The sequence below is a fragment of the Myxocyprinus asiaticus genome, chromosome 29, assembly GCF_019703515.2.
Source record: "Myxocyprinus asiaticus isolate MX2 ecotype Aquarium Trade chromosome 29, UBuf_Myxa_2, whole genome shotgun sequence".
Classification (NCBI taxonomy): domain Eukaryota; kingdom Metazoa; phylum Chordata; class Actinopteri; order Cypriniformes; family Catostomidae; genus Myxocyprinus; species Myxocyprinus asiaticus.
Window position 1 is genome coordinate 9295626 of NC_059372.1, and position 15256 is coordinate 9310881.

At 37.8% G+C, this 15256-nt stretch overlaps 1 protein-coding gene across 2 annotated transcripts in view; it reads right to left on the reverse strand.

Annotated features, from left to right (window-relative positions):
- LOC127419990 (proto-oncogene tyrosine-protein kinase Src-like) overlaps positions 1–15256 on the reverse strand; it is an 82739-nt gene that overhangs the window by 4930 nt on the left and 62553 nt on the right. For both annotated transcript variants that reach the window (XM_051661876.1, XM_051661875.1), the window contains 8 exons: positions 14067–14165; positions 12295–12398; positions 6498–6647; positions 5653–5808; positions 3525–3704; positions 3122–3198; positions 2482–2635; positions 2001–2132 (listed from right to left, as the gene is read on the reverse strand). In XM_051661876.1, the coding sequence (XP_051517836.1) occupies positions 2001–2132; positions 2482–2635; positions 3122–3198; positions 3525–3704; positions 5653–5808; positions 6498–6647; positions 12295–12398; positions 14067–14165 (1052 nt within the window). The remainder of the gene's footprint in view (positions 1–2000; positions 2133–2481; positions 2636–3121; positions 3199–3524; positions 3705–5652; positions 5809–6497; positions 6648–12294; positions 12399–14066; positions 14166–15256) is intronic.

Here is a 15256-nt window from a genome sequence, read left to right on the forward strand (position 1 = left end):
GGTTTTATGTGAACAACTGTTTACGAATAATGTTATTTTGTTTTGTTTAGTTGCATCGTACTTCATTGGTTTTATGTGAACAACTGTTTACGAATAATGTTATTTTGTTTTGTTTAGTTGCATCGTACTAAATATATTTTATGTGAACAATTGTTTACGAATAATGTTATTTTGTTTTGTTTAGTTGCATCGTACTTAATTGCTTTTATGTGAACAACTGTTTACGAATAATGTTATTTTGTTTTGTTTAGTTGCATCGTACTTCATTGGTTTTATGTGAACAACTGTTTACGAATAATGTTATTTTGTTTTGTTTAGTTGCATCGTACTTCATTGGTTTTATGTGAACAACTGTTTACGAATAATGTTATTTTGTTTTGTTTAGTTGCATCGTACTTCATTGGTTTTATGTGAACAAATGTTTACGAATAATGTTATTTTGTTTTGTTTAGTTGCATCGTACTAAATATATTTTATGTGAACAATTGTTTACGAATAATGTTATTTTGTTTTGTTTAGTTGCATCGTACTAAATATATTTTATGTGAACAATTGTTTACGAATAATGTTATTTTGTTTTGTTTAGTTGCATCGTACTTAATTGCTTTTATGTGAACAACTGCTTACAAATAATGTTATTTTGTTTCGTTTAGTCGCATCATACTTCAATGGTTTGTGGAAAATTGTTTACAAATAATTAGTAATTTTGTTTTGTTTAGTTGCATCGTACTTCATTGGTTTTATGTGAACAACTGTTTACGAATAATGTTATTTTGTTTTGTTTAGTTGCATCGTACTTCATTGGTTTTATGTGAACAACTGTTTACGAATAATGTTATTTTGTTTTGTTTAGTTGCATCGTACTTCATATGGTTTTATGTGAACAACTGTTTACGAATAATGTTATTTTGTTTTGTTTAGTTGCATCGTACTTCATTGGTTTTATGTGAACAACTGTTTACGAATAATGTTATTTTGTTTTGTTTAGTTGCATCGTACTTCATTGGTTTTATGTGAACAACTGTTTATGAATAATGTTATTTTGTTTTGTTTAGTTGCATCGTACTAAATATATTTTATGTGAACAATTGTTTACGAATAATGTTATTTTGTTTTGTTTAGTTGCATCGTACTTCATTGGTTTTATGTGAACAACTGTTTACGAATAATGTTATTTTGTTTTGTTTAGTCGCATTGTACTTCATTGTTTTTTTGTGGAAAATTGTTTACAAATCATTTGTAATTTTATTTCCTTTAGTTGCATCGTACTTAATTGGTTTTATGTGAACAACTGTTTACAAATAATGTTATTTTGTTTTGTTTAGTTGCATCGTACTTCATTGGTTTTATGTGAACAACTGTTTACGAATAATGTTATTTTGTTTTGTTTAGCTGCATCGTACTTCATTGGTTTTATGTGAACAACTGTTTACGAATAATGTTATTTTGTTTTGTTTAGTTTAGTTGCATCGTACTAAATATATTTTATGTGAAAAATTGTTTACGAATAATTTGTAATTTTAATTTCCTTTAGTTGCATCATACTTCATTAGTTTTATATGGAAAGTTGTTTTGAATAATTTAGAATTTTGTTTTTAGTCGCATCGTACTTCATTGGTTTTATGTGGAAAATTGTTTCTGAATAATTTAGAATTTTGTTTTTAGTCGCGTCGTACTTCATTGGTTTTATGTGAAAAATTGTTTCTGAATAATTTAGAATTTTGTTTTTAGTCACGTCGTACTTCATTGGTTTTATGTGAAAAATTGTTTTACAAAAAATTTATACTTTCATGTTTTTCAAATTGCATTGAACTTGAAAATCTGGCATTGGTTTTATGTGGGAAATTGTTTGAGTATACAGTAATTTATGCTCTCGTGTGTTTAAGTTCAACATTTTAGCATTTAGAAAACTATAGTATAAACTAAAACCAGTGATTCTCTTTGGTAAGTGATTATTCCTAATAAATGACTAGAACTAGAGAGATGGGAAGCAGTATTACCTGGATAAGGCACCCTGCCTTTTGTTGTCAGCTCAGTGAGTAAGACCCCAAATGACCACACGTCAGATTTGATGGTAAAACGGCCGTACAGTGCCGCCTCTGGCGCAGTCCACTTAATTGGAAACTTTGCTCCTGTTGAAATAAAGATTAATAGAGGTATGTCATAAGGATTAAACTGATTTAATTAAGGCCAGAGTGTATAAAAGGAAACTGCATTAAGTCTTGAAAATGAACATTTTGGATCATGAAATAAAAGACAAAGTAATTGGTGTAAAGACAAAAATGAGAGAGAGAAAATTAAAGAAAGAGACTAGCAATGGCATTAGCAACGGCAAGGTCACAGGTTCGATTCCCAGGGAATGCACATACTGATAAAACGTACAGCTTGGATGCACTATAAATCACTTTGGATAAGAATGTCTGCCAAACGCATAAAATGTTCAGTAACTGTAAAAAGTCCTCAGTCCTTTATGTTCCTCACCCTGTCTGGCCGTGTACTCGTTGTCCTCTATGAGACGGGCAAGGCCAAAGTCAGCCACTTTACACACCAGGTTATCACCCACCAGGATGTTGGCAGCCCTGAGGTCCCTGTGCACATAGTTCATTCTCTCCACGTATGCCATTCCAGAGGCAATCTGAGGACAACACATACATTACAATCCTGCCGGCCTCAGTGCTGCTCTCTAAAGCAACCTCAGCATATATCTAGATTTGTACAGAAAATGTTAGCGGTGCTTGCCCATGCAAAACTCACTGCCATATGTTAGTGTTTTCCAAGTGTTTTTTAGAGTGTTGCTATGTGGTTGCTAGAGTGTTCTGGATGGTTTCTAGGTATAGTAGTTGCTTACTAGCCCAAGTCAAAAGAGCCCAGCCCCAAGCCTCTATGATGTTCTGTTCCATAGTTCGGCTCAGGTCCCTCCTTCAATGTAAATCTACAGGCTTTTTCTGCCCATTTTATTGTCCACAAGGCATATGTTAAAATCCCTAACTGTAAATATAAGCAATAAAAATGGTGATGCTTGCCTTTAAAATGCAATGTACATGCAAAACTATTCCTAACTATAAAATCTAGTTAATTGTATGCAAGTGTAATAATAAAAATATTAAAAAATATGTAGCACCTGTGAGGCCATATCCACAAGCTGAGGCAACCGCAGCATTTTCCCCATGTCACCTTTCAGGAAATCTAACAGACTTCCTGTGAACACAGAAGTCACATCATGGCATCTTCATTCACACCTTTTTATTGGCAGACCTCACAAATAAGCTGATAAGCTAGATGTTATGCTGTTTTTACACTCCTCTCTGCCAGTTCTTGTTTATCAGACATCTTTAGTAAAATGTGTGAATCTCACAAAAACACGTCTAGGTATACTGTATATCCACACATTTATATATAGAATTTTTTCCTTTGATTTTTGGGGAGAAGTATGACTTGGGCATGTTTTTAACAGGTTTCATGAGAGTCACCCAAATATAGTTCACTGAATCTCTGTACAGCAGAGTGACTTCAGCACTACTGACCTTGTCCCATGTACTCAGTGACAATGTAAATGGGATCCTCAGAGACGACAGCATAAAGCTGCACGAGCTTCTCATGACGGAGTTTCTTCATCACTTGCGCCTCCTGTAGGAAGGCCTCAGGAGACATGGTGGCAGGCTTCAAAGTCTTAATAGCCACGCGTGTCGTACCGTTCCACGTACCTGACACGTAAAAAACAAACAGTTGATATTTCATACAAAAAGAATGCTTCAAGCTGTGTAAACAAAAATGTCAGCATTTATTGCGAACTTGGAATGTCTGAAAATTCACAAGTGTGAAAGTAATTTAAGATCTAATGCGGAGGGGGGCCTGGGTAGCTCAGTGGTAAAAGACACTGGCTACCACCCCTGGAGTTTGCTAGTTCGAATCCCAGGGTGTGCTGTGTGACTCCAACCAGGTCTCCTAAGCAACCAAATTGGCACGGTTGCTAGGGAGGGTAGAGTCACATGGGGTAACCTCCTCGTGGTCGCTATAATGTGGTTTGTTCTCAGTGGGGCACGTGGTGAGTTGAGCGTATACATAAATACATCCTTTATAGGTTCTCATTACACTGTGTGAATGTGCAGCTTATAAGTATAAAATAAATACTGTATAGAAGGCAGAGACTTTTGCTTAGTGTAAATAGCAACAAAAAGCATCTTCTTTTCACTAAGTACAAATAGTGTTAGATGCTATTTGCACCCCTAATTAAATACTACCATACAGTATAGGGGCATCAACATGTTTACTGTGCTCATTTAGAGTCCCAAAGACACCCTACACCAACCCCTAACCTTCCCTGCTTTGTTGAAATACTTTATGCATTCTACATGTATTTTATACTTATAAGCCGCACATTCACACAGAGTACTGAGAACCTATAAAGGATGTCATTTGCATCATACTAGCTACTGGTATGTTTTGTTTTTAGCTAATAAATTCATTGTTATGACAAAAGCAAATGTAAAGGGGCTATAAAGCAAGAATAAGAAATCAGCCAATAAAGGCTTAATAAATATTTTATAATGCCAAACAAGTCCATAACTAGTCACTTACAAGTGTAATTATTCATCATGAATTACTGTCTAATTTCTGATCCCTAAAATAAAGTGTTAATGAAATTCGGTGGAAAAGAGCAGCTTGAGCTTTCTACTACATAACTCATTTTGTGTTCCAAAAAAAAAAAAAAAAAAATTGTTTTGAGCGACATGCGACGGGGTGATCAGATTAAAATTGTTTGACAATTTCCATTTTTTTAATGCACTTATCCCTTTAAATCTACAGTACTGTAGGCAAGTTTACAACAGTATAGTTGGGCTATTGACAAACAAGCTTAGTCTTTAATGTGAACACATATTTGTATTATCAATACTCAAGAAATGTGTTATGCTCTGATGAATTATAAAAGGGATAATTCACCCAAAATTGAAAATTCTCGAATCATTTACTCACCCCCATAACATCCCAGATGAGTATTAATTCTTCTTCTGAACACAAACAAAGATTTTTAGAAAAATATCTCAGCTCTGTAGGTCCCATACAATGCAAGTGAACGGTGGCCAGAACTCTAAAAATCCAAAAAGCACATAAAGGCAGCATAAAAGTAATCCATACTACTCTAGTGGTTTAATCCATGTCTTCAGAAGCAATATGATAAGTGTGGGTGAGAAACAGATCAATATTGAAGTCTCTTTTTAGTATAAATCTTTCACTTAGACTTACACATTCTTCTTTTGTTTTTGCTGATTGGTATTCTTTGTGCATATCGCCACCTACTGGGCAGGGAGGAGAATGTATAGTAAAAAAGGATCTAAATATTGATCTGTTTCTCAATCACACCTATCATATCCTTTCTTAACACATTGATTAAACCACTTGAGTCATATGGATTACTTTCACGCTGCCTTTATGTGCTTTTTGGACCTTCAAAGTTCTGTCCACCATTCAGTTGAATTGCATGGACCTACAGAGCTGAGATATTCTTCTAAAAATCTTCAATTGTGTTCAACAGAAGAAAGTCGTACACATCTGTGATGGCATGAGGGTGAATAAATGATGAGAGAATTTCCATTTTTGGGTGAACTATCCCTTTAACTGACAAAGCTTGAGTTTTGATTAAGGGAGTCTTACCCATCCAGACTTCCCCGAAACAGCCCTGGCCCAGTTTGACGTCCAGTCTCAGAGAGTCTCGTGGGATTTCCCAAGCATCCCGTGCGAGACCCTGAGTCTGAGGTTTCAGGACTGGACACACGTCAGTTAGACAGTGACACAGACCGTCTGCGTGTTCTGTGACAGAGACAGAGACAGAGATAAGGCATTAATGTTTGCTGTGAGATGGTTTGCAATGTTACTGCAACAGTATCCTTAAATCTGTTTTTAAAAGTCTTAAGTCTTCAAGGCCAAGTCTAAAGCTTCGTCTTTTGTATGAGTCAAAGTCAAGTCTTAAATCTTGTTTTGAAACAATTTTTGGCATAAGTGCCGCATTATAGTTTTACAGTATGAACCTTGTTGCAGGACAATTACAATGATATTTAAAAAACAAAATGTGAGCAAACATTTTGACTGGAAAAAGCAAGTGTGCATGAGAGGCTCTCTTGTGTCTAATCAGCATTTAAACGGTCACAAACTAATATTAGAACTGAAAGGATCAACATACAGTATATGCCCACATTTATGGAAATATATTAAATTCCAATATTAGCTTTATAACATTTCGAAATATCTTAAATATATTCAAAAATACGACATTTTTATATAAGTGACAAATGGTTTATGTACATCCATTATATATGTACATGGGAAAGAAGTTAAACTTAGCATGCAATTTCTTTATTTATAGTTTTACCCACCATACATGGCTACAATTTCCTATTTTGTAAAAACATTAGCTTTCATTTCAAGAAACAATAGGCTGTATCACTTCTCATTCACACACATTCAGACAAGAGCAGATGCTGTGTGAGAAAACAACTTACGTCGATAGTGGTTCACCAGCTGCTGTAACGTACTGAACTGCGTGCGTGACGTGATGTAAAATCCCCCGCTGTCCAGCTTCCTGATCTTGTAATGTTTGACATTTAGGCCTTTGACGTTGTCATAGTCCAGGACAGAAAGACAGTAGGCACCTAAAGAGAAAGAAAGAAAGATTTGAGGAATGAACTGAGAGAAGTCAATGGGTCCAGTCGACATGGAAAAAGATACTCTGGCCTAAACGTTTCAGATTTGGTTCAGAAGTTACTGCGGTGAAACCATAATCAATTTTTTATTTTCTAAGTTCCACTTATAAAGTAAGTCAAGGTTTCTTGCAACAAAAATTGTATAATTTAGTTTTTCACAACCATTTTGTACCCTCATTTTGATCCATAGAATTCAACAGGCTGCTTTTGCTACTGTACCTTTAAAACTTATACAGTATATATAAATTACCCTTTGTTTTCACTGACTAACCTCTTAAAAATAAAGGTTCTGTGTGGACCCTTTTCACAGAATGCAATGACACATTTCCACTTTATCAGCATAAATGTAGCACACTTTTTAATATACATATTTTGTAATTATTTAGTGTAAATTTGTCTTGGGTTGCCTCGGGACGTTTTGTTCGACAACATAAATTACACACAGTCATACCTCAAATGTGAATTTTGAAGCTGTATTGAATTATATATATATATATATATATATATATATATATATATATATATATATATATATATATATATATTTTTTTTTTTTTTTTTTTTTTTAAATGCACGCGGCTTTAAAATTCACATCTGAGGTATGTAATTTATGTTGTCGAACAAAACGTCCACATTTCGCCAAGTAATATTTACCACAGACCTTATTTTACTCACAAGTTCAAAAACCCCATTATAAAAACCCATAGGAAAATCCCCAGGGAACCTATTATTAGACTTCTGGGTTCGCTTACAAATTGACACACGGCTGAACAGCTCTATAAAAAGGTTCTTCAAAAATGATTATTTTAAAGGGGCCTTTTTTAATTATTTTAAAATTTTTCAAAATGGTACACTTATAATATTAGTAAAGTTTTTTTGCACAAAAAACAGTCATATATTTGTAAAACATGATAATTTTCCACCCTCATTCTGACTCTGTCAGAAACACTCGGTTTTGATGCTACTTCTCCTTTAAGACTTGACAGTTTACGCCCACTGTTCTGACTGGCTCTCTGCAGGGGCGTAGATTCCAGGGGGGTAAACCCCCCTCCCCCACCCCCAATAATCAAAACAAGCAATTACAGCCCCCAATATTTATACCATGATCAATGGAAACATATAAATGCTTTACGTTGCAACCCCCCAAAGTTCAAGCCAAATCTACGCCCTTGGCTCTCTGATCTTGACTGACCTGCTCTCTCCTTGCGATCTCACTGTTGCTGGGTGGGCTACCGTAAAGTAGGCATTGATGTGTTGTTGTGGAGGCGGTAAGATGCAAATGTCTACCACAGTGTGACATCACAGTGTGGCAGAAATAGAGAACGAGTCGTTTAGCAGCTTGGGGTGAGCTTAACTTGCAATGAACCAGGACCACTCCTTTAAGTTTCAATAAATGGTCTAGGTGATCTGGAAAGGGAGTTTTGCATTGTGATCATTAGAGAATTTGTGCATTGTAGGCTATATCAAACTATTATTTCAAAAGTACAAGGAAAATCCTGGTTTTTATATAATGAACTGCCTAAATAGAGAGCAGATATTCATTCTGTGAGGCAGCAGACAACAGAGGGCACTCCTCAAGGCTCATTTATTCATTCATTCTCTATTTCTGTCACTTGCTCCCTCGTTCCCACCACGGTCTCTCTCTGTGCTGTCTCTTTGGGGTTTGACTATCCTTCAGTGTCTCACGTAATAGATTTCTCTCTCCCTGGGCCATTTCAGTCCATCCATGTGGCCTGTAGCTCCGCCCTCCTCCTCACTGACTGTATGAACTGAGATATGGCTCAAGGTTATAGGCACGGCTTTGGGTTGACCTACTTCTTTCTTCACTCTCTTCTCATCCCTGCAAGCACTAATCTGACCTCTGTTTCCCCCTCAACCAGAGGACACATACAACCTGACCTTATGCACTCAAAGGCTTTGTTCCAAAACCAAGTGAGGTGCCTATGTAGGCAGTATTTTAAAGGCATAGTTCACCCAAAAATTAAAATTCTGTCATCATTCACTCTCATTTTATTCCACAGATATGGGTTATATTGGTTTGGAACAACATAAGGGTGAGTAAATGATGACAGAATTTTCAGTTCAGCGGCGCCACCAAACAGTAGTGCAGGAAATACTGTCTTTTAGCATTTTTGTTTAGTATTTCATTTCCAAACCCTACTTCAGACATGAAGGCTCTTTGCAAAGGCAGGCTGCATGATTCTGTTACCCTCTGAAATACCTTCTTTTGACCAAATTCGAAGTAGCATTGTGTAACGCTCCTGTTCTACCCGCTCCGTAAGGGACTCGAACCGGCGTCTCCGGCATGGGAAGCGGGTGCGCTTATAAGTAGGGTAAATGCTACAGCCTCTAGCGTCAGTCGCTAGTGCACATCTTGAGGTCAGGAGAGTGAGGTTTATACACATTGCACAGCTATTTATCAGCTGGCTCCCATTACAATTGCATGTATTGTTCACTGTGACGTCAATCTCATAACACAAGCTCAGTGAAAAAGTTAACGGATGAAGCGTCAAAAATGTCAATAAACACTCTTAACATAATACCAAAAAGTTACAAAATAAAAATAATTTCAAGGGATATTCATGGGTTCAATACATTTGTGGCATAATGTTGATGTTTTTGTTATACTTTTAAAAGAGTGGGTATTTTAACGTTTGTGGATTGACTGTGGATTGACTCTGGATCACGAGCAAGCAGAGGAAAGACAGTCTCCAGCATTTAATTATGACGATACTAATGATGATGATGATGATGATGATAATGATAATGTGTGATCTACCTACTGAATACAGTCTGAAGTTAATGAACAGTGCAAATTACAATTGCCTATACACACTAACTGCAATACATGGTAGAATTACACTTTGCAGTGTTTTTGAATCTGAGGTATATCCTGACAGATTTAGTTTAATGTTAACCAAGACATAATTTAGTGCATGTGTTCTGATTATATCTGCTTTATGAGAAATGTTCTTTTTCTATAGCAGACAGAGAACTCACCTGATTTCTTTAAAAATACTGAGTTGTTCAACATTAACAGCTCATTTTCCATTTTATTGGTAGGGTGCAGCGAACAGCTACAACAGTACTATTACTCAAAAATGTTCTGTTTGTATTCAAGGCATAACTGAAAGTTTTAGAGACTATTTTGATTTTATTTTGACTTTATTTACATATGTGCCCTTGTGGTAATCCAAAAGTAATGAAAAGTCATTTGATTACATTATTTTCATATCACTGTAATTGTATTATGTTACTGATTACATTTATTGTTAAGTAATCTGTAACAGATTACATTAAAAAAGTAACCCTCCCAGCCCTGCTCCCGACCATGTGTAAATCGTGCGTAAGACATTCGAACGTGTTGTGTTCCTTCAGACAAACTGCCATGACAACATTTTGATAGAAGTGAAATTAAATAATAAAAAATTTACTTATAATTAAACAAGTTAAATTAACCTAAAAAAATAACATAAATAATAAAAAATAAAAAAAAGGATTTTTTTTTATTTAGAAACGTTTCTTTGCTGCTTGCATACATTTTTTTAAGTATAGTTTTTTCCCAACTCTGCTTCTTTCAGCAGAAGTTCTTGACATGGGTTTGCGATTGAATTTAATAAAATAATGCCATCTAGCCATTTATTTTCATTTTATTTTTACTTTCTTTTTAGTTGCATGTGTATGCAAAATCAATATTTTACGATGTGAATGCACTAAATAAAAAAAACCTTTTATAACTGTTCGCATATATGTTAAAAGCTTCCTATTCTCATTTACTAGTGAGTCTGAAGCCTTCCTTATATGTCATTTCATGGGCGTGGATTATGATAATTGCGAATGAACGTGCACGCACGCTATATTTACGTAACGTTTGGAATTCACTAACGTACACAAGTTGTACTAACAAATCTAGGGAATACAAAGCATTTACGAATCCGGCAGAAAGTTTTCGGGAAGCTCCATTTAATGCGGAAATTACTCTCAATTCTTTCGTATATTTAGAAATTTTCATGAATTAGGCCCATTGTGCCGATATCGAAAATTTGTGTCACACACACTGTGCATGACTGTGTAAAGTATACTTTGGCCTTTAGAAAGCAGCTGCCTATATAGGCAATAGACAGCAAGGCAACTTACTAGGTTTTGGAACAGAGCCTTACTCTTTGCATATCATCTCAAATATTGGTTTTAACTTCAGATATGTAGATCGATCTCAAAAGGCTAAACAGATCCAAACGTGGAGCAGAGATCCTTACAATGTTTGGAGAGAGAGAGTAAAGATGAATGACAGAAGGAACGGTTGAGGAATATGAGCATGATGGTGTTTGACAAACATCAAGAGCAAAGGGGAGGTCAACCAAACGTGTAGTTTGTTGTAACCTGTACTCCCAAACCCTGATGTGTGGGTACACACTTCAACAACTTCACCCATCCATCAATCCATCTGTAGAGCCGAGGAGGGCGGGGCCGGGCTGGAATGATGCACGCCCGGTCCCCAATCAGCCTGATGGGGCACACGTGGGATAAAGGCGGCTGGGGACGACAGTTCGAGAGAGAGAGAATTACAGGCAGCTGTACTGTGTGTTTATGATTAAGTTGTTTATTCGGGTTGGTTAAGGTTCTCGCCTCCTCCTTTCCACTGAACCCTCTTACACTGGTGCCGAAACCCGGGAAGGAGGAGGGATTCCCGTCGCAGAGTCCTCGACACTGCCGTCCACCCAGGGGAGCGCCATTGCCATCCGACGGGGGACGGAGTAGCCCGACCACCCGGACGCGGGGAATGGCCGCCGTCGCGAGGCGAGTGGGGAAGGGAACTCCCCGACCGCCTGGAGCGAGGGAGCCGCTGCTGGGGGCGGAGGAGTGCCCTGCCGTCCCCCGGGAACGCGGAGGGGTCGAGAGAAGACCACCGTCCGCGGGGGAGGAGGGTAGCGACTCCCCGACCGCCTGGAGTGGTAGGGCCGCTGCCAGGGGCGGAGGAGTGTCCCCACGGGACGCCGGGAACGCGGAGGGGCGTTCTGTCCGCTGGGGGTCGGAGGTCTGACTCCGGTCCGCCCGGGGAGGAGCGGCTGCCGTCCGCCTGAGAGGGTGGAGGAGTGATCGAGGACCACGCGACGGCGCATCAGAGAACCGGTGAGTTTCTTTTTCTCTCTCTCTCTCTCTCTCTCTCTCTCTGTCGCTCCGTGTTGGCCTTTCCCTCGCCTATTATGTTTTGTTGTTGTTATTCTTCCCCTCCTGTCTCCTCCCAGGTCGAGGAAGGCGGGGATGACCCGCCGGCAGTCGGGGCGCAAGGCACGCCCCCACGGAGAGGAAGGGGGATGTATGTCATGCCGGGGGCAGGCTGGAATGATGCATGCCGGGTCCCCAATCAGCCTGATGGGGCGCGCGAGGGATAAAGGCGGCCGGGGACGACAGTTCGAGAGAGAGAGAATTACAGGCAGCTGTACTGTGTGTTTATGGTTGTGTGTTTTTGGTTAAGTTGTTTATTAAATTATTATTTAAGTTGTCAAGCCGGTTCTCGCCACCTCCTTTCCACTGAACCCCCTTACACCATCCATCCATAGCTGTTAGGAGTAATTACAAATTCACATTCATTCACCTTTTGTGGTCTCACTCTCTCTGACCAGAAAAGATCCTCTCCTGTTCTCCAAATTCAAGAGGTGTCGCTCAGAGTCCCTTCTCGTGATCTTTCCAAAGTACCACCTGGACAGAGACAGAGAAAGAGGTTTAAGAGATGAAACCACATGTACCAGACCATGCAGCTGGCCAATCATTACACCACACCACCATTGCTACTATATTTTCATTTGACTTATGCTGTATGAAATGCTGAAAATTGGATTCAAACTAGATGTCAACACTGCAAAACATTTTTAAGACAAGTATTTTTGTCTTGTTTTCTAGTAAAAATAGCTAAACATTCTTAAAACATGATTTATTTACTTGACAAGCAAACTGGCATAAACAAGTTTATTTTTCTTACCCCATTGGCAGATTTTTTTCTTCATATAGACAGATAAACAGGTGCTGTATGCGATTTTAATGTTCTGAAGCTTTCACGTGACTGAGCTGACAGAGCCCCCTCATTTCAAAAGATAATTTTGAGACAAAAACTGAGCAAAACAGCAGCATAGTTTTTTCCTGTGGCTGTCAAATTCAACACAAAAGCGCCCTCAACTTTATGACAAACATTATGAATCATAGCCTCAATGATCCGCTTCAAATGAGAACGAGCAAAATGATTGACAGGTGAAAAGCGTCAATGTCCGCGGACACATGTTTGTTTGCTGTTTACAGTCTAGAGCTGTCACAGAGACTGGTGAGATATCTTACTACACTTATTTAATTCATATCTTTCAGGGAGTAGGAACATTTTTTGCATACTTTTCCATGAGAAAAATCGCTTACAGCACCTTTAAAGCAGATACAAGACCTTGGTTTGTTTACATTTGAATTTTTGACATTTGACCCATTTGAACATTCCATCAATGTAAGTCCATGGGATTTTTCTGAGTTTTGGTCACCCGCTGTGCGAAAACTGTAAATGCAATCAGTTAGAGACTACGTCAGAACAGTCTGACGATATGTACCAAGTTTGGTTAAAGTGGACAATGTTTGCCTTGGTTTAGGAATTTTTAAAAAACTCTAAACCAAGTCTTTAAGCCAAAATAACAAGTAGCATTTAATGGTGGTGTTCGAATTTCATGACCTGTGAAATTTAGTCTCTGCAAGAACAGAAAGATTGTGGTTTGTTCTTTGCTGCTCATGGACAGAGCTCCTTCTGAAACTTACCTTTTCTCCAGAGTCAATCTGAGATGACTGGCAAGGCGAGGGTGGAAAAATTAGTCATTACATGTTTTCAAAGGAGTTCTTGTGTATATTTGTTTAATGCCACAGTCAAATGAGCAACAACATATGTGTGTGTGTGTGTATCAGGCAAAACTACTAGTTAATGATTGAAAATATGAACAAGACTAACAATAGTGGCCTGGGGTAAACAGTAGCATTACAGTAATGTTTTCTAGCAGTCGTTCAGGAAACTAAGGGTCTTTAGGGCATGAGGAGGGATTTTCTATCTAACTAATGAGATGATGGAGAAACTATTTCAGAAAATGAAAGAGTGAAATAAAGAAAACCATGAAGGGAAAAATGAGGAACGCGAAGGTCAGATCTGAAGGAAAGGTAGGAGAATAAATCGTTCTATTGGTCACATCACACATGCTAGGCTTAATCGAGTCATCTGATTGGACAGGAGTCTGAGAGGAGAGTTCCGAGATCACAAAGAGGGAAAGAGTGCAAAACCAGAGGAGATATGGAAAGGAGAACAACAAAGAAAAGAAAATAAAGACAAAGAGAGAGAGAAGGATTTACTCTTCAGCCTGGATGGAGTCAGACGGTGCCACGTAATTGCTGGGAATGTAGCCACTCTCTCCAGTCGTCAGCGAGCGCGCCATCCACCAGTCACCCTCCCTAAGAGAAACGCACACATAATAAGTACACACACACACACACACACACACACACATACTTTAATACTGTCTGCTGGATAAACCTTTAGCACGCCCTCACAAGACTCACATCAAACAGATTTGGTGACACTTTCAAAATAATTTTATCACCCACCCAAAACGTACACCCTGGCATTACATCTGTGCTATTATTCCTGCATTAAAATACCTGAAATGAGAAATCAAAATGTGGACCAAGCCCTTCAAAATACACTATATCCTTAATGACAAAGTATCGACGCCAAATTATGCATAAACATGAATTTAAAGGGTTAGTTCACCCAAAATTAAAAATGATGTAATTTATTCACCCTTGCGTCATTCTTTCTTCTGTTAAATACAACAATAGATGTTTTGAAGAAGGTTCGCATTGCCATTTTCCATACAATGCAAGCATATAGTAACCATGGACTGTCAAGCTCCAAAAAGTACTGTAAAAGCACCATAAAAGTAGTCCATATGACTTGTATGCAATGTTAGAATGATACATTTCTGTGAGGAACAGACCAATATTCATTGTTATTCACTGAAATCTTCACTTGAGCCCCTTGTATACCTTCATAAAAAATGTATAAATAAATAAACAAAATAAAATACATATAAAATAAAATAAATAGGGAGTAGAAATTCATTTGAATTATTTAAATGTAAAGGTTTTGCATGTGCAGAAATAATTGACACATGTACACATTTAATAACAAATAACATTTACTTTTATGTTCCTTCGAAGAAAGTCATTGAGGTTTGGAAGAGCATGAGCCAGAGAACTGTCATTGATGACCATTTTTATCTGTTGGGTGAACTACCCTTTTAACTGTTTATTACGAAATATATATATATATATATTATTGAATAATAAGTCATATGTCTGAGTGTATGTAGTTTTTGAGGCTTGATGTGGTTTAAATAATAGATTTTTAGTGTGTGCAGTGGGGTGTCAGATAGTGACTCACACCCTGAGCTAAAGCAACACGACTTTATTCAGCAAGACCCCACATGAAACTCTCCAGGCCTTTGAATAAATGCTCGCTGTCATTAAACTTAACTAAAACA